This window comes from Danio aesculapii, chromosome 15 (genome assembly GCF_903798145.1).
Source record: "Danio aesculapii chromosome 15, fDanAes4.1, whole genome shotgun sequence".
In the NCBI taxonomy this organism is placed as follows: Eukaryota; Metazoa; Chordata; class Actinopteri; order Cypriniformes; family Danionidae; genus Danio; species Danio aesculapii.
In genome coordinates, this window is record NC_079449.1 from 20,094,733 (window position 1) to 20,118,594 (window position 23,862).

The following is a 23,862-nucleotide window of genomic DNA, read 5'->3' on the forward strand; positions in this document are numbered from 1 at the left end:
CCTAGGTAGGCGTCCAGTAGGTATCCGAAACAGATGCCCGAGTCACCTCAGTTGACTTCTTTCGATGTGGAGGAGCAGCGGCTCTACTCCGAGCTCCTCCCGGGTGACAGAGCTCCTCGCCCTATCTATAAGGGTGCGCCCTGCCACCATGCGAAGGAAACTCATTTCAGCCAAACTTTTTTCAACTCTTTTCTTGTATCCGAGGTCTTGTCCTTTCGGTCATGACCCAAAGCTCATGACCAGAGGTGAGAGTAGGAATGTAGATTGACCGGTAAATCGAGAGCTTTGTCTTTCAGCTCAGCTCCTTCTTTACCACAACAGACTGGTACATCCACCGCATTACTGCTACCGCTGCACAAATCCACCTGTCAATCTCACGCTCCATCCTTGTCTTACTCGTGAACAAAACCCCAAGATACTTGAGCTCCACCTGGGGTAAGGACTTTCCTCCAACCTGGAAATAATTAACTGATATTTAAGGTAAAGTTGTCGGGAGGCTCAAACGCACATGACCATTCTCTACATTGCTCAAACCAGAAAAACAGATTTCTTTATTTAAAGAGGCATATTTTGATATCTTTTCTTTCTTTGGATATAAAGTAAAGCCACTGCACTGTTCAGCTCTATAGCATGCTCGCATGTTTTCCAGCTGTTTCCTGAATTGTGCGCTGACGGAACTCCACTGTAAAATAATGCTGGCCTCCACTCAATCAATTTGTGTTGGGACAACAAGGAATTAATTTATCTTATTAGTTTTCACAAATTCAATTGGATTGAACATAAAAAAAATTGTCCAAAAAAACTCAATAATTGTGTTGTTTCAGCTCATTTTTAATAGGTAGTTTTAAACAATGAGCAAACATCATTTTTTTGAGTTTACTGTTGCCTTAAAAAAATAAAATAGTCATAAAGATCACAAAAAAACCTTACATATACCGTAGGATTGGTAAAACAGAACATGTTTGTGGTTTTAAAACCTTGATCGTCCAATGTCTAGAATTTTTACATACACATGTTGTGCATTCACAATTTAAATGTGCTTCAATACAGGCCTTTAAGATATCACATTCTTTTTAAACAAAAAAAAAATGGAGAAGGTCTGTTGAGGATTAGACTCTGATGTATTAACTGAGACCTGCAGACTTTTGGCTGTTCACCAGGTTACATCACACAGCAGATGACTCTCTAAAATAATCATTTGTTAGAAAGCTTCTTGATCATTTTAATCATTTTTTAAAACGGCATTATTGTTATTTTGCCAAAGCAGTTTTCCTTGTGAACATTTTGTAAGACTGATCACGTTCCAACAATAGGCTATAAAATTGTATTATTATGACTATTTTGCATGGATTTAACACAAGTTTTCCTCTACCATGGAGAGACGGTACCTCTTTGAACTTTGTGGTCGTAGGAAATACCCGGGCTTCACGAAAGATGAAAATGTGTGGAAAGGCTTTTAAAGAGCTCAGAGGAACGGTACCTTTTTGTTGGCCGTCCCATGAAACAGTTATACCTCCGGGTCCTCCTCTCAACAGCGAACGATTCCAAGAACTCTCTTGTTGAGGGTTGAAATGGGACGGAGGCTCTTGACTCGATGTTTGTGTCCTTAATTCTTTCACATCCCAATCTGCCACTGTTTGTAAAGAAGAAAGTTAAAGGGGGAGTGCGTTTGTCACAGAACACAATCTAAGCTTCTTATTTCCCTCCTTAAAAATCTGTTTCACCTAGTTTAAACACCTCCACCCCACCTCTCCGTTTCCCGCCTGCCTTTCAGTACATTGGACTTGCTGCGGATTAACCTACTAGCTCAGACAGATTGGAAAGACTTGCTGTTCTCCACACTGTAAGTGTATTTGTAGTATGTCTGTTAGAGAGATTCTTCAACAAGAGTCTGTGTGTTTTTAAATGATTGTAGAAGTTATTAGGTAAGACCAAGACGGCGTTGTGTTGAGCTTTCAGACTGTATTTGATCTGAATCCTTAGATGGGTAAACCAAAGAAAACTGGATGTATTGGATCCTCAGCCAAACCTCTTGATTTGTGTTTGCTTAAGTGAGTGTTTGTATGAAAAAAAAAGAAGTGCCAGAAATTGTTTGTATTGTTACATGTTCCCTCCCATCGTGGGCCCTGAGGGATGCTACAATAAAGCGTCAAATTAGCAGGAACTGCAGAAGTCAGCCTGACGCCTGCAAGGTAGGTTATGCTTTCTATAAATCTTTTGTAGGTTAAGCAGGTCATTAACATGTGTTGAATTTAAATGTCAGAAGGATTGATCAATCCATTGACTACCTTTTAATAAGTCAAAGTATGTTTGTCTGTGCTACATTAATATCAGTGAATTTGTACACAAATAGCCTGTTAACAAAGAAGTAACATTTAATTAAGCGTTATATTTTAAACTAGGCTAAATACACTCACCGGCCACTTTATTAGTTACACCTTTACTAGTACCAGGTTGGACCCCCTTTTGCCTTCAGAACTGCCTTAATCCTGTATAGATTCAACAAGGTACTGGAAATATTCCTTAGAGATTTTGATCCATATTGCTATGTTTTATGATATGATGCGAATCTCCCATTCCACCACATCCCAGAGATGCTCTATTGGATTGAGATCTGGTGACTGTTGAGGCCATTTGAGTACAGTGAACTAATTGTCATGTTCAAGAAACCAGTCTGAGAGGATTTGAGCTTTATGACACGGCGCATTATCCTGCTGGAAGTAGCCATCAGAAGATTTGTACACTGTGGTCATAACTGGATGGACAGGGTCAACAACAAAACTCAGGTAGGCTGTGGCACTGACAAGATACTCGATTAGTACTAATGGGTCCAAAGTGTGCCAAGGAAATTTCCCCCATACCATTACACCACCACCAGCCTGAAATGTTGATGGCGTTATGCTTTCATTTTGTTGATGTCAAATTCTGACCTTACCATCCGTATGACGCAGCAGAAATTGAGACTCCTCAGACTTTTTTCCAATCTTTTATTGTCCAATTTTGGTGAGCCTGCATAAATTGTAGCCTCGGTTTCCTGTTCTTAGCTGACAGGAGTGGCACCTGGAGTGGTCTTCTGCTGCTGTAGCCCATCCGCTTCAAGGTTGGATGTGCTGTGCGTTCAGAGATGCTCTTCTGCATACGCGATTGTAACAAGTGGTTATTTGAGTTACTGTTGTCTTTCCATCAGCTCGAACCAGTCTGGCCATTCTCCTCTGACCTCTGGCATCAACAAGGCATTTTCACCCACAGAACTGACACTTACTGGATATTTCCTCTTTTTTTCGAATCATTCTCCGTAAACCCTAGAGATGGTTGTGCATGAAATTCCAGTAAATCAGCAGTTTCTGAAATACTTTAGTCCAGCCCGTCTGGCACCAACAACCATGTCACATTCAAAGTCACTTAAATCACCTTTCTTCCCTATTCTGATGCTCAGTTTGAACTGCAGCAGATCATCATGACCATGTCTACATGCCTAAAAGCATCAAGTTGCTGCCATGTGACTGATTAGAAATTTGCGCTAGCGAGCAGTTGGACAGGTGTACCTAAATAAAGTGGCCCCTGAGTGTAAATTTCAATACATGTAGTAACAGCTGTTTCTAGTGTGTAAAACGGGTTATATTTGTTTGCAGTTTTGTAATGCACTGTACAGGCTGCTGTTTCCTCCAAAACCTCGCATTTGTGAGTTCTTAAAAAAAAAAGAAGAAATAGAACAACTGGCCAAATCTCACCATAAATGATCAAGTATGGAAGGAAATAAAAATCAGGAAAATTCATGAAAGAGTTTGGTGGAAAACAAAAAATAAATAAATAAATAGTAAGATGAGACATAATGTGATTTGGCTTACCTGCGGTGCTTGTCATTGTGCTCTTCGCTATTTTAGCATCTTGAGATGGGTTATTGTTCCATGTCCATTTGCGTCTTAAATGGTGTTGCCAGCACTTCTGTCTTGATCTGTCTGTAGCTATTATTGTCTAGACAGACACTTGAAAATGACAAAAATACATCAGGGATTAGCTAAAGTGTCGGCTGTGCTGCATGTTCATTTTTTTAACAGATCAATGGGTTGTAGGGTAGGTGTGCTGTAAAAACAGGACAGATTTGGACACTTTTTGTTGTCGTCAAGCGGAATGTAATGTGAAGTATACAAACTCTTATAAAGCAATACTTATAGTTAAATTAAGAAAGATTAAGTGAAATATACATGTGTAGTAACTATGCAAATATCAACTCATTAGTAGGGTACTCATAAATCTTCAATTTGTAAGTGTTAATTACTAAATTAGCCCGCTTTGTATTTTATATTTATATATATTAAAGTATTTACAACAGTAAGTACACCTTGTGTATACAGCTAGAACTATAGCTGTACCCAAGTATACTCTAACAACAGTACACTAGTTTTGTATTTTTCATGCTATAGACCATTTTGAGGGATGTAAACTAAAACAATGATCCCAATGTATTTCCTGTTTTACATTTTTAATTTTTACACACTGTAAAAAAAAAATCATTGTTGCCTTAAATTTTTAAGCTAAATCAAATTAACCGTATGATTCTATTGAACTTATATTATGTTAAACTGACTTAAAACAGCTTGTGTAACTTAAGTTAAATTAAGTTAGAAAATAATAGCCTAAAGTTACAATGAACTAAGAATATAAGTTGTCATGACTAATTGATCATATAATTTTTACAGTGTAGGTTCAGAGATTCCATAAAGAGCCACATATTGATCAATAATGTTATGATCGCTGTTTAAACATTAAGTTATGATTGAATCACCTCTTGTTACAGTTATGAAAAGTAGATTTTAAATAACTTCCTATGTATCCTATTTGAAAATGCTCAGGTTTAGACTGTTTTATTTACTTTTATTTATATGCTTGTTAATCTGACTTGTTAAAAGCTTGTTAAATAAAAAACTTGTTAAAGCTGACTTATGAAAATGAAATTATAAGTTTATAAGATATAGGAAGTTATTTGAATAATGTTTTAAGGCATTAAGTATAAACCAATTGTATTTAGTGTAATTTAAAGTCTACTCCTGAGATTGCATAAAAGCATACCTTCATATTCTCAGATTTATAAGGAATATACTAATATCACACTTAAATTAATGTAAGAACAGTAATTGTGTGGGATACACATGAACAATCGTCCGATAAAAATTAACCGATAGAACCAGTTAAAAAGAAATTGATCAGTTTTGGTTGATTAGTTTGATCATTTTATAGTGATGATAAAGTATAACACATGATGTATTTTTCTATCATTTCATTTTACAAACCACTTTTGTACTTGTGCTGAATTACGTTGTACTGCACAATGAGCGTTTGGACAGTTTGCACCTGAAAAAATCAGCCTTGATTTAATTTTATAATTCCTCAAAGAGAATTATTTAAAATTCAAAATTAAAACTATCAAAAGAGTCTATATAGCATTATTGCGCTTGGATTTGATGGCCTACTTCCTCTGTGTTCCAAAATGCAAATCTTGCATTATTTGTTTTGTATGTCATTGCTGTATGTGTGCGGTTTGTATGTTTGCCCTGAGGTGATGGCTTTTATTCAGGAAAAGAACTTCATTTTAATTATCTGCAATGATATATATATAAAAAAAAATCATTGCTTATACTGATGAAGCTGTGTTGTCAGTTGTGTTGTAATGTGGCGTCTCGTTTTCCTAGATATGTATTGTGTCTGTCACTAATCTTAGTGTTATTTCTGGTTAGCAGATCATTCAGAAGAAGAGAATGGTAATGAATTTATCCTTTCCTGTTGATTTAACCCTTTTTGTTTTCGTATGTAGTTTTTAGATGATGCATAGTTTAAAAGTCCTTCTGGAAACCATGTTGCGTTCATATTTATCTCTGAAATCTTGTTTACAATTAGACTCTCAACTGTTTGTCTAATTCACTTATTTGCCATGGCACTTCGAAGATAAATTCACAAACAAAGTCTATATTTTACCTGTATTTAGTCTATGTGTAGAGTGAGCAAGATCAGTGTTTGCACATTATACAGTGTAAAAAGTCTGGACACACTTGACTTAAGTTACATTTCTTATCACCTTAAAAAACATTGATCCAAAGTAATGCTTGAATTCTTTAGATTAATGTAATATACATTTATTTGGGCTGTAAAAATCCCATTTTACAAATTTAGGTGGATTGAACATAAAACAATTAAGTTGTCCCCAAAAAAACCTCAAGAATTGTGTTGTTTTAACTCATTTTAAATTATTAGTTTGAACAAGCAGCAAAACTCATTTTTGACTTTTATTTATTTAAGTTGTTTATACTGTATAATGCAGGTTATATAATGTATAAAGCTTATAACTATATAGGCAATTTGCAATAAGGATCAGTTTGTTATAAGAAGTTAACAATATTAGCTAACATGAACTAACAATGAAAACACCTCAAAATGGGTTATTTTAACTTGATGTTAAATTAATTAAAATCAAAATTGGTTCATCTTATTTGTGGTACTTGATTTTTAATTCATTCATTAATCAACATAAATTAATTGCAAAGTGCTATACTGTTAATTAATGTTAACATAATTGACACTTGAAAATGTTTTTCACAGATTTTTTTAATTTATTTTGTCTTAAATTTTTATTATGTCTTTATATTTAATCTTATTTTGTCTTATCTTATTTTGTAATAAATCTTATAAACCCTATATGGTAACACTTTATAATAACTACACACTATGAATCATCCGTTAAGCATAAGTAAATAGTGAATTCATTATCTGTTAAGTATTAACTCTACATTAATAGATGTTAGTAAGACTGCAAATACAAATGCTCTATTTTTGACATTTAAGCACCTGTATGTTGAGCGTAATGATTGTTTTCATACTTTATTAGTTATTAATTGTTTATTACTATTAAGTATTGCATTATTTACAAATCCTTTGTATTTAGGAGTAGTTTTTAGAATCATTCAGAATGAGCTACTCACTTAAGATTAGGCCACAAAACTGGATGAAGTTGACTTAATTAAGCATTTATTAACATTCAAATTAACTATTAATATATGCCTGAACAATAATATATATGAATGTTAATTTGAATTGTTTAATAATCATGTACTTACGCATTCTAAATGATCTTAAAATAGCACCAACTATTCTTAAATAACTAATTTGTAAATAATGCAATACTTAATTAATGAAAAAATAATCATTAACAAAGTATGCAAATACAGTCATTAAGCTAATTATACATGTGCTTTTAAGTGGGGCCAGACAGAATCTGCAGACATTGCTATTTCTGCGGAAAAAATGTGTAAAAAATCTGCGGATTTGTGCACAATGATTTTGGGACTATCGTTACTTAATATATGAAATAATAAATAATACATTTTTAACTTTCGTTTAATGTTTACAATGCAAATACAATTAGAACCACTTATTTGGTAAAAAAAAAAAACAAGTCTCTCCTATAATATATTTACTACAAGACAGAAAATAATACTTATTCTAAATACTGATTCTAAATAAATCATATGCACATTTTAATATTTGTCAATATTACTGAAATGAATTTAAAAACTGAATATAAATTTATACACATTTACACAAGTAAATAATAGACTCAATGATGGGCTAAAAATCTGTGAAATCCACACGGATTCTTTGTGGGCCTACTTATAATTCAAGAATACAGCACTTGTGACTATTTACAAACTGCTACTAACGTCTATTAATGAAGAGATAATGCTTAACAGATAATGAATGAACTATTTGCTAATGCTTAATAAATTATTCATAGTGTGTAGTTACTATAAAGTGTTACACTATATTTTAAAAAATATACACACACAAATATATTTGACATCAAAATAATGTCATACATTTATTTTTCAATTAATTTGTTATATTCATATATTTTAATATAATCTAAATACTGTTGTAAATATATAGTACATTATTTTTTGATTACATGATCACATTTTTTTCTAATAACAGATTTATTTTATCTTTGCCATGATGACAGTAAATAATATTTGACTAGATAATTTTCAAGACACTTCTATACAGCTTAAAGTGACATTTAAAGGCTATTGCTATACAATTAAAGGTAATTAGGCATTTTATTTATAACGATGGTTTGTTATAAAAAACAAACAAAAAAAAATATATATATATATATATATATATATATATATATATATATATATATATATATATATATATATATATATATATATATATATATATATATATATATATATATATATATATATATATATATATATAGCTTAAAGGGGCTAATAATTTAGACCTTAAAAATTAAAAACTGCTTTTATTCTAGCCAAAATAAAACAAATAAGACTTTCTCCAGAAGAAAAAAACATTATCAGACATACTGTGAAAATTTCCTTGCTCTGTTAAACATCATTTGGGAATTTTTTTTTAAAAGAAAAAAAAATCAAAGGGGGGCTAATCATTCTGACTTCATATATATATATATATATATATATATATATATATATATATAGAGAGAGAGAGAGAGAGAGAGAGAGAGAGAAATAATGTATAAACAGGCAACAAGTGCTCAAAAAAAGCAACTAATTAAATAATATTTATAAACATTTATTTTTGTTTTTTGTCATTTTATGTTGTAACTATTATTTAAAACTCTTTTTAAAAGAGTCAGTAGGTGTGTCCAAACTTTTGACTGTCATCAGCAATAAAGGTATCTTACACGATCAAACTAATAGCCAGTCTCTTAAAACCTGACGTAGATTTAGGTAAGTCTAAATATCTTAGTAGGATTTTGAGAATGTAGGTCAGGCCTTCTTTCACCATGAATAAATACCATGTGGATGTGCATAATGTGATGAGGGCTGCGGTTCTCCATTCATGCTTTTTTTGTTTGTGTGTGTTTTTGCATGAACAGATGTTTGGTAGCAGGGCTCATAATTATATCACAGAGCCTTGTTCTATGTGTCTACATCTGAAGCGCCTTAGGCTGACGACCACGAAGCAAGTTAAAGACTCTCTGCTAGAAAGAAGAACAAGTAGAGGAGGATAAAGTAAGAGAGGGAGAGACAGCGAGAGAGAGAGCAGGGGTGAAAGGGGCGTGTCTTAAGTGCCGGGACGGTGTTGGTCACCACCCAAACGCAGACCCCCACAGAACTGCTCAACCGCAGCACGGTAGGGTTGCCCTGTGCATGGTGTTTATGGCTCTGCATGTGTTAACCAATGGTTTTGGGTGGCAAGTCTTGGCTTGTGTGTGTCTGTACGCGACTGCATGTGTAACTGGAGTATGCATGTGTGTGCTGTTTATTTTTTATTAGTACGTTTTATGCAGATTTTTGAGTCTGATTAGTACTTTGACAAATGTTTTGAGTTTATTAAAATGTGCAAGTCCAGTTCTGCAGCTCATTTTAATCTAGTTATAATTGAGTCTAATGTGATGTAATGGGGGGTCTTGTATCTTGATATCTATGGCTAATAAAACTAATTCATGTTCATTTTATTTAATTTGGCATTCATGTTGTGTATCAGATGTCTAATAATGAAGATTGTGGGTTATTGGTTTTATCTTGTGATCCTAGTAAATGAACAAACTTGATCTTGACCTGGGTATTATCTATAATTAGGGATGGGGGGGTAGGTGGGGTGAGCCGGGATGTTTAAGATGTTCAATTTTGAGTAGGTTGATTTAGTGTGTGCAAGTAAAAATGGATAGAAAGTAGCTGAGAGATGTGGCAATAAATGATAAGGAAAATGGGCGGTTTGCCAGATCAGATAATCTTTGTGCAGAAACCGATCCTAAATAAAACTTGTAATTGAATGTTATCTTTTCTTCTCGCCATGCTTTAATGAGAAAGGTGTGTGGTAGCAACTCTAAAATGGTTACATTTTGTTTTCTCATTCAATAACTAATAATACGGCATGATTATTACACTTGCTCGTCCTTGTTCCTTTCATTAACTTTAATTATTCCACAAAGGCTTGAGCATAATTTTCCTGTAGATGGACTTGTTGACGATACAGCTATTACATACAAATTAATTGTACTGATAATTTGCCATGCTGAATATGCACAAACATTTGAACATTTCACCTTTTGTCTGATTTTAATAGTGCGGAACGTTTTCCACCTTCTCCACAGCCATCATTAATGCTATTTTTATTTTTTTCAAAATGTGTCTTAGAGGAACAAATGATTCACTTTGAATAAATAATAAACATGTTTGGTGGGGAAAAAATACCCCTGTTAATAATTATGCAATAGTAGGAAAAAGACAAGCAGGGGAAAAAGTGTTTCCCTTTTAATTTTTTTTCTTGACATCTAGATCACTATGCTGTTTTAATAGTAGTTGCTTTAATATTGTCTCACGAGCTGCACTCACCTGCTCTTAGAGAGAACGCTATGCAGAAACTGATGCTCTTGCTGGAGGTAAAATACCATCTAGATTATTATTTTATTTTACAAATTCTATATAATTTGTTGTTGTTTATTGGTGTACTAATTGGTCCTGATCAACAAGTGTTACATTTGTTTGACTCTTTCTTTCTGTTCTGTAATAAAAAATAGTTGTATGTAAAGTTTAGTTTATTTCACATAAATAAACAAAGAAATGAACATAAATAGTATTTGTTCTGTTTAAATGGGAGTAAAGGTTGGGTGAGTGTATATTTTATAGAATTAACACATCTTTTTGTAAGATTTTTTATTTGTTGTAACAATAGTGCCAGGAATTGGCACATTTGACACTTTTATTTTGTAGTTGCAATAGTGTCACGAAAAAATTAGAATAAATGATTGCCCCAGCAGCTTCCTAAGGCTTAATGTTGCTGTTTCATGTACAGTGTTCACTTAGTGATTTACAGCTTCAGCCCCTTGTTGTAAGGATGTATTTAATCTAAATCTGCTGATATCTTGCAGAGCAACATGTTTTTGTGCCAAAGATGATGTGTCACTTCTTAAGAACACTTATTATAAGAATGACAAAGGTAAACTCTAGGTAAATTTCCTCCGGCTACATTTGAAATCCCCCAGCCGTTTTTTTTTTGTGTGTGTGTTCTGTAGCTGAGCCTGAGCAGTCTTTCCTTGTTTTGAGGTTGTTAAAACATACAGGTTAAGGTATGGTTACACTCTCCTTGCTCTCTCCATCCCAGCCCACTCTGTTCCACCCCTTGCCCCTCTTCTCTAGGCTCTCTATCCCCTCATGGGCACGATATCAGTCAGTGCAAGAGGACCACCATCTCAACCTTAACAGCAGTCCTCACCATGGAAATGAAAGAATCGATGATGAATAAAGAGGATGGGGGAGAGCAGCAGAAAGTGCCGGATTCTCAGGAGAACGGCAGGCTGGTTGTGGATAGCGTTCCGGAGAAGGATCAGAAATCTGGCTCTGGGCCTGGGCAAGTCTCCAACGGTTATCCCAGTACATCCCCACAAAGCCCCAGAGAAGGTGCGGGCACTGGGATGGACAGGGTCAACACCCCTGGAACATTTAGGACTCTAGTGGTCCAACAGACGAGCCTTGATCCACCTAGGGAGACCTGGAGCAAAAAGATGGACTTCCTGTTGTCGGTCATCGGGTATGCAGTGGACCTGGGCAATGTCTGGCGCTTTCCCTACATCTGCTATCAAAATGGAGGGGGTAAGGTCAAATGTGAAGAGGTCAGAACACTAGGCAAAAGTGCCACTTAAGCTATAGGCCACACTGAGACAGATAAGTGTGATGCGCTTCAGAGGAGCTAAACAAATATTGTGTTGCATGCCATTAAAAGAAAGACTTCCGTCTTTGAGACAAGATCAACTAGGTACTGTTTGCTTAAAAATAACAAACAGACAATGGGGAATTCTGCTGTTGTCTTCACTCTTTGTGTGATCCAGTTCGCTTCGTCAGTACAAACAGGCTTTAGTCTCCTTTCATTGGATTTGAAGTAATAAAATCTTTGTAATTTCCTGTTTCACCATGCAAGGGGAGTGCATGAGAGATAGAGCTACCCGCTCAGCGCAACCAACAACCATTAATTGTGGCTCTCGAGGGTTGGACTTTCTCATATTGTTTAATAATCTGGCTCACTGCCACTCAATCAACAGCTATCTAGTGTTCAAGTCAAAAGCATGCAAAGCTTTAATCAAGCACTGTGAGCTTGTCTGAACAAGAACATCTTGTGTAGGTTAGCATCCTTTATGCTCTTTTTGTAGGTTTAATAGTGCTTTCAGGATGTGTTAAAACCAATGCAAAGGAACTGTGAAGTTAAAGTTTTAAATCTTTGTGCTTCAGGTGCCTTTCTCTTGCCGTATCTTCTGATGGCTGTGTTTGGGGGCGTGCCACTGTTCTACATGGAACTAGCTTTGGGCCAGTTTCACCGCAGTGGGTGCATCTCCATATGGAAACACGTGTGCCCCATCTTCAAGGGTAAGACTGGTCTGCTTCACAAGACTCTAAAACTTCTAAGACAGAGGACCCAGTTTAGGGGTCAGATAGATAATGACAGACTGACATGTGCTGGGCTGATAATACAGTCTCCCTTGACCTTCTACTAAACTTCTTACCAATTGCGCTTTCACTTTGTTGATAGCAGGGACTCTGTTATGGAAATTGTCACATTTACCTGGTAAAATGCCACATGCTTAAGAAAGCCGATTTTATGTAAATGGAACTTTGTCCTAAATGTCACTTACTACCCCAAAGTGGAAGGTGCTTAAAACGTAAGTTTTATATTTGCATGACAAGTGTTTTATGTTCTTTTACAGGTATAGGCTTTGCCATCTGCATTATTGCACTCTACATTGCCTTCTACTACAATACCATAATGGCCTGGGCCCTCTACTACCTCCTGTCCTCTTTTCGTGCAACATTGCCCTGGACCACCTGCAACAACCGATGGAACACTCCCAACTGCACCCACTACCTGTCCACTGACTTAAATGTCTCCTGGACCAACAACTCAATCTCTCCCGCTGAAGAGTTTTATGTGTAAGTGCATGTAAGTGTGTAAAAGTGCCAAGTCCAGGTTGAAGGCGATATAAAATAAGAACTTTGCCTTCACCAGGCTTCTTGAAACTTTGAGAGACTCCTGTGTTTGAAAGAGAATGTGTTGGCTCTCTCGAAAAGACATGGGGATTGAGTCTGTATATGCACTGCTTTAGGAGAGATTTGATGGTTTTGTTTTTTTGATTGCTTCCATTTGTTTTATGTGTAATTGAGATTTCCTGTTTCGCATACACTGCTTCTTGTTCTTATATAACTGTCCTGTACTCATCAGTCCTTTCCTATGCAGTAAGATTCTGGCTTTTATTTTACTGTTCTTTGTCAGCACTATCTCTTGATAGCACTTCTGCAACAGGGGTGCCCACTCCTGTAAATGGACTTATATAGTTGTTCCAACGCTGGTCAAACACACCTTTCTGTAATTATCAAGTACGTCAGAGGATCTTAAAAAGCCTATAAAAGGGCAAGCATCCAACAATTAGCCTAAAAAGCATAAAAAATAATGCTAATGCTGCATCTATGGTTATATGCAGGGAAGGAGACCAGAGGTCATTATGTGATTGGCTAAGATGTGCTTCATGTGACAAAGTTAACCTTATGTATTTTCCAATAGTAAGTGATAGTCCTTCTCATCTCCCTGTAAAGGGATATAACATCTGATCTTAGGGTAGCTTGGTTCACTTGTGTTTGATCAGGGTTGATGCTGAACTTTGCAGAAAGACTGATCTCCAGAAACAGCACCCATGAACTACAGCAGGGGTGTCCAGTCCTGTTTCTTGAAAGCCAAGCTCCTGCAGACCTTAGCTCCAACCAGCTTCAACACAAGTCTGAAGGTCTTGGTTAGCTGGTTCAGGTGTGTTTAAATATGGCTATAACTTAACTATGTAGGACAATGGCCCTCCAGAAACAGATTTGGACATCCCTGTACTACTATTTTAGTGTACCTTGATAAACTGCAAACCAACTTCTTTCTTGTTCTTAGTCGGCAGGTGTTGCAGGTTCATCTATCCCCTGGTCTTCATCAACTGGGCTGGGTGAGCTGGCAGCTGGCCCTTTGTCTTTTGTTCATCTTTACTGTTGTCTACTTCAGCATCTGGAAGGGGGTCAAGACCTCTGGCAAGGTATGATTTTCCGGAAACCTCAAGGGGAAGAAATATTCAACCTTGAGTTAACCTATTGTTTAGCAGTTGGATAAATAGACCCTCTGTTAACACCTTATTTATGATTCTCTCTGATAGGTGGTGTGGGTAACGGCTACCTTCCCGTACCTGGTGTTGCTGATCCTGTTGATAAGAGGGGCCACCCTGCCAGGAGCTTGGAGAGGAGTTGTCTTCTACCTGAAACCTGATTGGAAAAAACTTCTAACCACTACAGTGAGTGGAAACTAAATCAACCATTCAGAATTCTAAGATATTGCACAATCTGTTTGGGTTGCTGTGCCTGTCTTCCTCAAATAAAACACATATTTCTTGCCTTCTGTCAAGTATGATATGGATGAATGAAAATCTTTACAGACAAATCACTTCATCTGTGTTTTTTTTTTCAGGTTTGGCTTGATGCAGCTGCACAGATCTTCTTTTCTCTGGGTCCAGGCTTTGGTGTTCTCTTGGCCTTTGCCAGCTACAATCCCTTTCATAACAACTGCTACAAGTACACCTGGCTCACATTCATTCCTCTGTCACTTTCTTTTATCCGATCTAAAGTTCTGTTATCACAAACTTAAGCTTAAAATGTTACCTTTATTCACTCTGCTCTGTTGTTTTTTTCCTCCTTGAATCTTTTTGCATGTTTCTACTAAGGTTTGACAACTTAAACCCACATATATAAATACAGTGCTCAGCATAATTGAGTACACCCCATTTTGAAAATGAATATTTTTATCCATTTCTCAGTGAATGTAGGCAATGAATTTTTGTGTTTTTAAACAAAACATATTTATTTTAACAGATATATTTATTAAAATAGTAGTTTAGTCTCCAAACATATTTAGAAAGTGAAAGATAATACAATTAAATTCAAGCAAAATATTGCAAAAAAAAAATTACAACCTACAAAATTTCAACAAATTTTTTAAAAAAATTTTTGCTTTTTCCTCATTTTTTAAATTTGTATTTAATATTTTTCTATAACATAAAAATTTGGATGTACTAGTTTTTGGACCGTTTTTGTAAGTTATTTTGTTAGATAAGTTCCCGATTTGGCTTCAGTACTGACTAATCAAGTGGCGAAAGAGGGAAGGGTTTGCATAAAAATAGGAGTTTCTGTTCGAGCACGTGCTGATTTTTAAAGAGGCAAAACAACACACAGACGCAGAGGAGAAAGACAGTGACTGTTTACATGGACATCAGTAATCAAATTATTTGCAATTAATTAATTTGTTGACTTTAACTGCAGTTTAGCACTTTCACTTTCATTCAGGAACATTTCATGCATGCCCCCGTGACAAATGAGATATTGGATGCGAATATGAACTGCTGGAAGAGTGTAGTTTTAATGGAATGTTTGATACCATATGGCGAATGGGAGAAAAAAAAACTCCACATTTCTCAGTAACTTAGATGCACTTGGTAGGTAGTGTCAGAAAGCCGTGTGTATATAGATTATCCTGTCACAAAATGCGATGAAAATTCTACATGACAGTAATTGTTTAAATTCGGTGTTTACATTTGGAGAGCAGCATTTACAGTGGATCTTATAATCCAACATTGTAGTGATATTACTGTAAACTTAGTAACTAAATCATTTTGACCAAGGTATATCTTTATAAACTGAAAAGTACTGCTGACGATACTAACTAACTTTGCCTCTGAATAAACAAACCGAGAATCACACACTTACCAAATCTGTAGAGACAGGAAAATCAACACCAATTGGAACCGCGTCTTTTTTAAAAGGAGATGAGTCGCAAATCCGGATTTTACCATTTCCAGATGGGAAAAGCTCTCGGGTATAAAATGTTCCTTACAAACGTATTTTTGCCGCGTATTAGCAGACCACTGTAATCCACACGTGAGTCTAGATGCGCTCTCATAGCAGGAAAATTAAAAACAAAAACTTCGTTGCAGCACATTTATAAAAGCAACACTGATGACCTGTGTCTCCAAACAATTCTTCTTTCTCCACTTGTTTTAATCATGGTTGGCAACACAACATGGCATCTCTCTGCCATCTGAACACTGTAACAGTTAAAAACAGTCTTCGAAGCTATCATGCATATTAATGAAGTTTCACCTCATTCACAAGAGCGCGCTGATTGGTTCGAACCAAGCCTTTCTCATGAATTAATGCTAAAAGCTCAAAGTCGTCACATTGTACTCGCCGGTACAGACATCTAGAAGGATCTAATCGCCGTGACATAGCTTCAAAATTTATTTTTAAACCGGAAGAGCGAATTTGCTCGAAATAACGCAAAAACAACCAATTTTCATTATTTTGTAAAATATATGTGTCCTCATAGTGTTTTTAGCAACGTGGGACACATATATTTCACTGTCAACATCTCAGAAAATGTCTTTTGGTGTTTCGAATCTTTAAAAAATAGCTAAATGAGTTTTCTTTACATTGCATCTGTCTGCTGCTAAGACAGCATGTCTGCATTTTTTTTAAACATTTATATCATGTGACTTCTTTATATTAAACATCAAACTCTTAATACTAAAATACATTCTTTTTAATAATATTTAATATATTTAGTTTGTAAAATGTGCTGCAAGATACAAGTATATTAGGTCACACTTTATTTTGATTGTCCGTTTGTTCAATATACGTTACATTGCATCAACATGCCAACTAATTCTCATTAGATTATAAGTAGACTGTTAGGTTGGGGTTAGTGTAAGTTGGCATATACTTGCAAACTTTCTTCTAGTCAGTTAAATGTCTGTTGAAAGAGCAGTATCAACAGACATTAAGCAGACAGTCTACTAATACTCAAATGGACCATCAAATTAAGTGTTACCGTATATTGCCATGCTCCTTACAGCACTGTTCAGACTACAGCCAAAAGATGAGCACTGTTAGCACTCTAAGCAACTTTAGAATGAACAGTTGGGAAATAAATTATGCAGACTTACTTTGGAACCAGAATATCACCAACCACTCGAAACATCATAACAATGCCCTAGCAACTACACCATAGAAATTCCCAAGCCAATTGAATAAAAAATACCAAGATTGAAAACTTTTCTGTCACACCATGTTAAAAATCCTTATTTAATGTATCTATGTCTCTTTGATTTGCAGGGATGCTTTGATCACAAGCTCGGTTAACTGTTTGACCAGTTTCCTGTCAGGCTTTGTGATCTTCACCGTGCTGGGATACATGGCAGAGATGCGCCAACAAGGAGTTGAGACTGTAGCTAAGGATGCTGGTGAGCCATATTTTTTATCCTTCCTTTATTGGTCCTTTCCTATTTATTGAAGTCCCAAATTCTTTTAAATTATTATTTTTTTAATTCCAAGGTCCCAGTCTGCTCTTCATCATCTATGCTGAGGCTATTGCCAATATGCCAGCTGCAACATTCTTCGCCATCATATTCTTCCTCATGATAATTATGCTGGGGCTGGACAGCACGGTCAGTCTTTCATTCTTAAAATACTATCCAATGACCTTAATGAATGAGTTTTTCCCTTTGTTTACTCAGCTCACTGTCTCTGGATGTAGTACAATGTATTCTCAACAGTGTTTCATTACATTATGTCTTCGGTTTGCATAGTTAACCCATTCCTGTCCCTCTATTGACCTCACACACAATGAAGTTACGCTACAGTCTGCAAAAGACATAATTCCATATGTAGTCTATTTCTGTTTCATTATCATGTTTGTCCCTGTCAGAAGCCACTGAGTGAGTGCTTGCTCTACCTTAAGGAGCATTATTTGGATTAAACAGTGTACTGGTTCAGTGGGTCTTTGACCTACTTTTCTGTCATCCCCTGCCTCTTGCTGCAGTTTGCAGGTCTGGAAGGGGTAATTACAGCCATGTTGGACGAGTTCCCCCACCTGTTGGCCAGGAGGAGAGAATGGTTTGTGCTTGGCCTGGTGTGTGTCTGTTATTTGGGTGCCCTCTCCACTCTAACCTACGTGAGTCTTGTTTTGCTTTGCAAGATTTTCCAGTAGGCTTTAAACATTGTCCAGAGACATCATTTGGAATTTTACCAAAATAACATGCCGTTTTACAAACTCTGCTCATATTCTTTGTAATACTGAGGTAATGTGTTTGTAGGGAGGTGCGTTTGTTGTTAAACTATTTGAGGAGTACGCCACAGGCCCCGCTGTTATCACTGTCGTCTTCCTTGAGGTTATTGCTGTTTCCTGGTTCTATGGTACGTATTGGATTCCAGTTAAATCACCCCGAATAACACTTTAACTTCGTTTTTTCGTGCCACTGGTCTCCAAGTTGGTTTGATAAAACAAACAAACTTCTCTGTAGTTTCTTAATAAACTGTCTAGACGAGATCCTCCCTTAGAGGGCTTTGGGATGGTATGTATGCATCTGATATGTCATATTCCCTCAGCTGCCTCAAAAATCTTCAAGACTTCAAAATAAGTTAATATGAGCATCGCTGTTGAACTTCCTAGCATGTGTCATTTATATTTCTTTTGAACTCTCCACTCTTTAGCTTAATTCCCATGAGGGTCTATGAAAATCTGATTTTCAGCCATTGCTGCAGGGAGAGTCAAAATGTGCAAGCATAAAACTGTTTAGCCACTTCTGTTGCTTTATACTCTTCTATTGTCCATCTGTTCTTTCTTATTCACCCACCGTCTATGAGTCCCAAGGTTTTATCCTGTGCTTCAATAGTTTGGTAATCTAATATGCCTCTTCAGGCATTGTGCACTAAGTGTGTTTGGGAAATGCATGCAGGGACGACACGTTTCTGCAACGACGTACAGCTGATGCTTGGCTTCGCCCCTGGTCTGTTCTGGAGGGTCTGCTGGATAGCCATCTGTCCATGCTTCTTATTGGTCAGTCCATTACATAATTTATACATTTTGTGATTTACTAAGCACTTTCAGTGTATGTATTTTATGTGTTGTCACAGTGAAAAAAGTAAAAATCGAAAGTTTTTTTTTTGCCAAAAAAAAAGTAATTTTTTACTACCCTCACATTATTCCAACCCAAAACCTTATGACTTTCTTTTACTGAACACAATGTTTTTACACTTTTTTTGGCATTTCAGTTTAAGTTACCAATTTTTATGATTACTTGTTCCAAATTAAGTCATAGATGTTTACAAGTTGCGCAAATGATGCCAACATTTCAATTTAGAGGAGAGCTATCCCTTTAATCTCTTAAATAAACTTTAGACATGCTTCAGGCATCTGTCCCAGGCAGATCTCAGCATGTTCTTTATGCAAATACAGTTTGGTGAAAAGACATTTTTGTTTTTTCCTCATTGTTTCATGGCTGTAGTTCATTATTGTGAGTTTCCTGGCATTCCCTCCTGAAGTGAAGCTGTTTGATTACCTGTACCCTTTCTGGACCACAGTCCTTGGTTACTGTATTGGAGTTTCTTCCTTCATCTGTGTGCCTTCCTACATGGTCTACCATCTGGCCACCACTAAAGGGACCTTCAAACAGGTGAGCCTAGACAGACAAAAACATCAAAACACATACATTACTGTATCTTGTCAAGTCGAGATAAGCGAGACAGACATAATAATAACACTTAAATACATTACTACAGCACAAACACAATTATGCTGCAAGGCATCAGCTTGATCATGTTGTGAACTTAGTCTGAGACATGAAGATGGACATCAAAGGGCGTCAAAGCTCATGCATTCAGTGACACTTAAGAGTGTTTGTTTGGCAGATGGCGAAAAACTAGACAAGGTTGATATTTTTTGATTCTGTGATGCAGCTGATAGCATGGAAGCTTGTTTCTGATACAACTTAAAAATTGTATTTGCAGCATTTTATCTCACAATTCAGACTTCAAATTTCACAAGCTTGTAATTTTGACTAAATCTGAATAGTGATATGTAAACTCAGACCTGTGAAGAAAAAAATTGAATTGAAAGATGTAAACTCAGACTTCTGAGGAAAAAGTTAGGATTGTAAGATATAAGCTCACATTTCTGAGGAACAAAGTCTGAATTGCAAGATACAGTAAGTTAGAATAGTGAAAAATAAAGACATCTGAGTAAAATGTCAGAACTGACAGATACAAACTTGGAGAAAAAAAGTCAGAATTGTGAGAATTGCAAGAATTTGCAAGAACATTTGAATTTTAAGAGATAAACTGAGTTCAATGTCAGATTTGTAAGATAAACAAAATAATTTAGTTGTAAATCTTACAATTCTAAGGCTAAAGTCACAATTGTAATGAACAAATACACGACTTCTGATGTATAAACTCCTAATTCTGAGAGAAAATGTAAGATAATTGTAAGATAAGAAGTCACAATTTTTATCCCTTGGCAGAAACAAGCTTCCATCCTACAGTATCAATAACCTTTAGCATGTCAGGTTTCAGCTGAGTAATTATGTGCCTCGCAGAGTTGAGTCTTAGCTCACAGCTGTTTAGTATTTCATGGTGAAAGAGTTTCAACACAACACTTAGTGCATTATGAAATCCTTTGATTCATTTATCATAATCTCCAAGACACTTCCTAGAAGCTGAGCACTGTAAATCCCTCCTGTAGCTTAAATATTTTCATAGTTCATAATGTAAATCCTTTGTGCCAGGCTGTACAACTCCAAAAATCTCACTGCTTACCCCCATAGCGTCTGCTAAAGGGTATTACCCCAGAGGCTCCGGGCTCCAGTGGCCCTCAGAGAGACACAATTGTCATTACCAACGCCGTGTGATGCATTTGGTCCTCTGCTGGACATGTAGCACAAACACAGGGGACCCGTGGCCCCTTTAAGAGCCCCGGTCGACCTCCCTTCACACCTCACCCAAGAGGAGTCTGCTACCTGTATTGTGTGACGGTGAGGCCAGGTCTCCAAATACAGCCGTTGCTTCATTTGTATTTTTGCCATCCACTATTCATGAATATATGTACACTACCGTTCAAGTTAGGGATCAGTGAGATCAAATCAGTTCATTAGAATGATTTCTAAAGACTGCTGTAAATTCAGCCTTGCCATCACAGGAATAAATTACATTTTAAATTTCATAAAAAGTTTAAATTGCAATAATGTTTGACAATATTACTGTGCTTCTGGTTGAATAAATGCTGAGGCATTTTAAAAATCGTACCGACCCTAGTCTTTTGAACGTTAGTGTATAGCTGTTCATTGAAGTTTACTTTATGAAGATATACAATTTTTAAAGATTGTTTTTCTACAATCATTTGTTTAAATTCTTTCCAAGTATACAAAGATTGTTATGGTTTTGTGACCACTTACAAGTATATTTTGAAACGACATGCATTTGCATAATGCCAAAAATTACTTTTTTTAAATTTTGTTTCTTTATTGTTGTGACAGCAATTCAAAGAAGCTGTTTGTGGATGAGGGACTGAATCCATCAATAATTGTGAATATACTGTCTTTTTTCTTTCCTTTTTTTAATATGTGGTAAATATTATTTTTTTTACATTTCAGATGTGGGAAGGGTAAATGTAGGACTGTTACAGAAAGAAATATTTTTTATGACGGAAGCAAGGACCAAATCATTCTATTAAGTTTGTTTTATTGCACAGGTGTGTTTGTGTGTGTGAGAGTGAATGTGTGTACATCTATGACCACCATGCCCATATACATGTAACAGATTTGAAGTGTTTAGCCTACTTTTGGTAGATATGAACCGACTGTTGGGCATGTGTATTTATTTGTGGGACATTTGTGGCATTTAATCCACATAATGCTTATTTGCAACTGGAACTCTGTCTGCCTACCCAGTTACCATTGACATGTAGCATTTACAGGGATGGGACCAAATGTAAAAGTATAAGAAACGTTCTTTGAATCAACCACTAGCACACTCCTCATTAGCCCCTTTTACAGACAAGTCTGAAAGTCAATTGCTTTTCAGTAAACACAAATGTGCTTTTCATATAAGCAAGTGTTCTTGTTTAATGTTAAGATTAGCATGTTGTTAACATTCAGAAGTAAAATACTGATAAACTGTGATGTCAGTCTTTGGAAATTACCTTTATACGCTGCGCTGTTTTCTTCATCCATTTGGATAAGAAATATGGAATGTGATCAAGGCCAAAAATCGTCAACTGAAATGGTCAGCACTGTCAAACTGCATATTTCATCTACAGTTGAAATCAAAATTATTAACCCCCTTTGAATTTTTTTCTTTTTAAAATATTTCCCAAATTATGTTTAACAGAGCAAGGAAATTTTCACAGTATGTCTGATAATATTTTTTCTTCTGCAGAAAGTCTTATTTGTTTTATTTCGGCTAGAATAAAAGCAATTTTTAAAAAACATTTTCAAGTCAAAATTATTAGCCCCTTTAAGCTATATTTTTTTCGATAGTCTACAGAACAAACCATCGTTATACAATAACTTGCCTAATTACCCTATCCTGCCTAGTTAATCTAATTAACCTAGTTAAGCCTTTAAATGTCACTTTAAGCTGTATAGAAGTGTCTTGAAAAATATCTAGTCAAATATAATTTACTGTCATCATGGCAAAGATAAAATAATTCAGTTATTAGAAATAAATTATTAAAACTATTATGTTTAGAAATGTGTTGAAAAAATCTTCTCTCCGTTAAACAGAAATTGGAGAAAATAATAATTCAAGGGGTTTAATAATTCTGACTTCAACTGTATTTGGATGAAAAATGTGGAAGGTGATTAGGGCCAATGTCTTTAAATTACATGCATTAAATATAAGCATAATAATAAGCATATAAACATAAGTGCACACAGTTTGGCAACATCAAATACTGTTGTATTTTATATTGTATTGGCATATGTTGACATAATGGCATGATTAAACACATGTACAACAGCATCAGACGTTGTAATTGCATACTAAGTAAATATAAGACATCAAATCACCTTAAAAATTAGCACCTCAACACAGTCAAACTGTATGTCTACTCATACATAATAAATAAAATGATACAAAACAGCCGCTGTATTACTGTGAAGCTGATCGGTGCCAAAAGTTTTTAAACAAAACATGACATTTTATTATCAACATTCACATTTTGACCATTTTAATTAGTCAAACACGACAATAACCAATGATTTTTCTGTATTTGAGGCCATTTTTGCATATATATGATATGATGGTACGTTGTGATGTTATGTATACATACACACGTGTAATTTATGTATACATATGAGGAATATGAAAAATGAGCCACAAGTATTTCACCTAAACATAAACTGATTAATTATTGGTTTATGTTATGTTTAATGTTCATTTACCACATAGGTGTCAAAGTCAATTCCTGGAGGGCCGCAGCTCTGCACAGTTTTGCTCCAACCCTAATCAAACACAGCTGATCCAAATAATCGAGGCGTTCAAAAGAATCTCGAACACCTTGATTAGTTGCATTAGCTGTGTTTGATTAGGGTTAGAGCAAAACTGTGCAGAGCTGCGGCCCTCCAGGAATTGACTTTGACACCTATGATTTACCAGTAAAGACTGTATGTGTGAAAGGGGCTAACATCAAGAGGGGCTTGAGCATTTGTTTTTACATATTTATTTTTACAGTAAGTAGCAGAAACCAAATATGTGCTTGTTTTAAACACTTCAGCCTTGATTCTCAAGTTTTCTTTTTCATGAGAAATGGTGTGACTGGACATCTAAGTATGTGCATGTGTATTTTGTGAGTCTTGCTGTTTGTGCGGTCTGTGCTGACTCGTTGAATTTGTAGAATGGGCAAATGTGAGGACGTTGATTTTTCCCTGTCAAACTGACTGTTTGAGCTGTACTTTGAGGTAGAGATAAATAAGCCATG

General features: G+C 35.7%; 1 protein-coding gene across 3 annotated transcripts; it reads left to right on the plus strand.

Moving 5' to 3' along the window:
- The first annotated feature begins 1,126 nt into the window (after positions 1-1,126).
- Positions 1,127-23,419, plus strand: slc6a4a (solute carrier family 6 member 4a). 3 transcript variants are annotated; one of them, XM_056473318.1, is made up of 15 exons: positions 1,127-2,192; positions 8,918-9,174; positions 11,149-11,636; positions 12,270-12,404; positions 12,743-12,965; positions 13,963-14,101; positions 14,219-14,353; positions 14,527-14,630; positions 17,223-17,350; positions 17,442-17,554; positions 17,929-18,060; positions 18,203-18,302; positions 18,845-18,945; positions 19,394-19,561; positions 20,711-23,419. In XM_056473318.1, the coding sequence occupies exons 3-15, from the start codon at positions 11,261-11,263 to the stop codon at positions 20,792-20,794; spliced, it is 1,938 nt and encodes a 645-aa protein (XP_056329293.1). In that variant the 5' UTR covers positions 1,127-2,192; positions 8,918-9,174; positions 11,149-11,260; the 3' UTR covers positions 20,795-23,419. The 3 variants fall into 3 exon arrangements, with proteins under 3 accessions (XP_056329293.1, XP_056329295.1, XP_056329296.1); XM_056473320.1 differs by lacking the exon at positions 8,918-9,174; XM_056473321.1 differs by lacking the exon at positions 1,127-2,192 and having other exon boundaries at positions 8,649-9,174; positions 11,184-11,636.
- Positions 23,420-23,862: the final 443 nt, after the last annotated feature.